The 1,806-nt window shown below is 30.3% G+C and overlaps 1 protein-coding gene across 1 annotated transcript in view; it reads left to right on the plus strand.

Annotated features, from left to right (window-relative positions):
• Positions 1-1,806, plus strand: part of ERBB4 (erb-b2 receptor tyrosine kinase 4) — a gene marked incomplete at its 5' end in the record, with an annotated part of 720,994 nt that overhangs the window by 348,649 nt on the left and 370,539 nt on the right. The window contains one exon of the mRNA XM_023510372.1: positions 1,030-1,164. Coding sequence (XP_023366140.1) covers positions 1,030-1,164 — 135 coding nt within the window. The remainder of the gene's footprint in view (positions 1-1,029; positions 1,165-1,806) is intronic.

Below are 1,806 nucleotides of genomic sequence, written 5' to 3' on the forward strand. Positions count from 1 at the left end.
TTTTTATTACTTAAAAGATTTCTTTTAAACTGTTTTTGTATTGGACAAAAAGGGAAATGCAGTAGATATTGGGAAAGATCATTCTATGTGTGTGTCTAGCTAATATCTTCAAATAATTAGAATAGTGTCTTCAGAAGGTGTATCTTTTTTCCCTAGAGACTTAAAGCTATCTGAAAGAGAATCTATGAATATTGTCAGACACTGTTTGTGGGGGGAAAATTAGCTATTGAAGGACAGAGAATCTAGCAAAAATTGGATTTAGTGTATTTTATTCCATACTCACGCCCTTTTTCAATCAGCCATTGAGTTTTTATTATAGCTTGCTTTGTATTATTCTTAAAAAATCACTGACAATTCTCTTGATTTCATATGAGATAACATAGAACATTTTTGTGATTAAGGCATTAATTTTAGCTTCCATTTTGTGCTAATTACTTACCTACTGACTCCATTCAATGTCACATTGGCTGAAACAATTAGAAAAATTTTACCAAAACTCTGAAAAATATTTGCACTCTATTTATATTGGAATGTCACTTGTAGGAATTTATTCTAAAGACTGCATCAGAAATAAATAAGTTATATGATCAACAAGGAGGGATTGAGTAAATGATTACTATTTAATTTATACTCTGTATAACATATTCTCATTAAAAATAATACAGTATAATAGTTATCATTAAATGCTAACTATACTACTAAAATCATCAGGTCATAAAATATTATATACAATATTTTTCCAATTTCAGGGGAAAGGCAAAAGAAAAATGATTGCTAATGTCTAGACCCAACGTTGAGCATATTTCTGAGTATAGAATTATGAGTGGTTATTTACTTTACTACTTTTTATCTTTTCAAATTTTTATAATAATGTACATGACTCAATGAAAGATATTAAAAAAGTTATCTTGTCTGTTAGCAATGTAACTCTAACATTAAAATTATAGGAGCAGAACATTTTTATTGAATACCTCTTTGTCAACAAGCAGTTTGAGAACAAATTTGTTTGTTTGTTTGTTTTTAATACAGAAATCCTAAATGGTGGAGTCTATGTAGATCAGAACAAATTCCTTTGTTATGCAGACACCATTCATTGGCAAGATATTGTCCGGAACCCATGGCCTTCCAACTTGACTCTGGTGTCAACAAATGGTAGCTCAGGATGTGAGTAGCATTATCTTTTTCAATGTATCGAAATTTTATTGTGCCTCATGTGAAGATGAATGTCATGTGTTTAAAATGCCAATAATGTTTTAAACTTTGCATCCATTGAAATGTTCAGATATAGGAGACACAACAAATGGCTGACCAATCTTTACTTCTGAGTCATTAGCTCTTGGGAATGATGTTTCCCTTTACAAGTTCTCATTGTCTTAACATGTTCTTCTTTGCGCATCCTAAATTGTTGTATCACATTTCCAAGTCCAAACATACACCCCTTGTCCGTAAACTTGGGCTGGTATCTGATCACTGCTTCAACCCTTGGTGAACTACACAGCAGAACAAAATTTACCTACCTATTACTATCATTTTTCAAATAAGAAAAAAAAAAAATCTAGCAAACATTTTAAAATTCTTAAACGTTCATTTGCCTCTGAAGGCTTCACATTAATACTTTATAACAATGCAAAACATTGGAGTGGAGAAATGTAGATTTCGTATAGAAAAAACGTATGTTAAACTTTGAGTTTAGTCATTAGTCTAATAAACCACTGAATTTCCTATTCTTAAAATGAATATTGTTTCCACCACAGAGAATTTATCAGATTCAAAGCATTTAATATGATTAAATGATAACAAATAATA

Source organism: Otolemur garnettii, unplaced genomic scaffold, assembly GCF_000181295.1.
Source record: "Otolemur garnettii isolate 467f Iridium unplaced genomic scaffold, OtoGar3 scaffold00013, whole genome shotgun sequence".
NCBI classification, from domain to species: domain Eukaryota; kingdom Metazoa; phylum Chordata; class Mammalia; order Primates; family Galagidae; genus Otolemur; species Otolemur garnettii.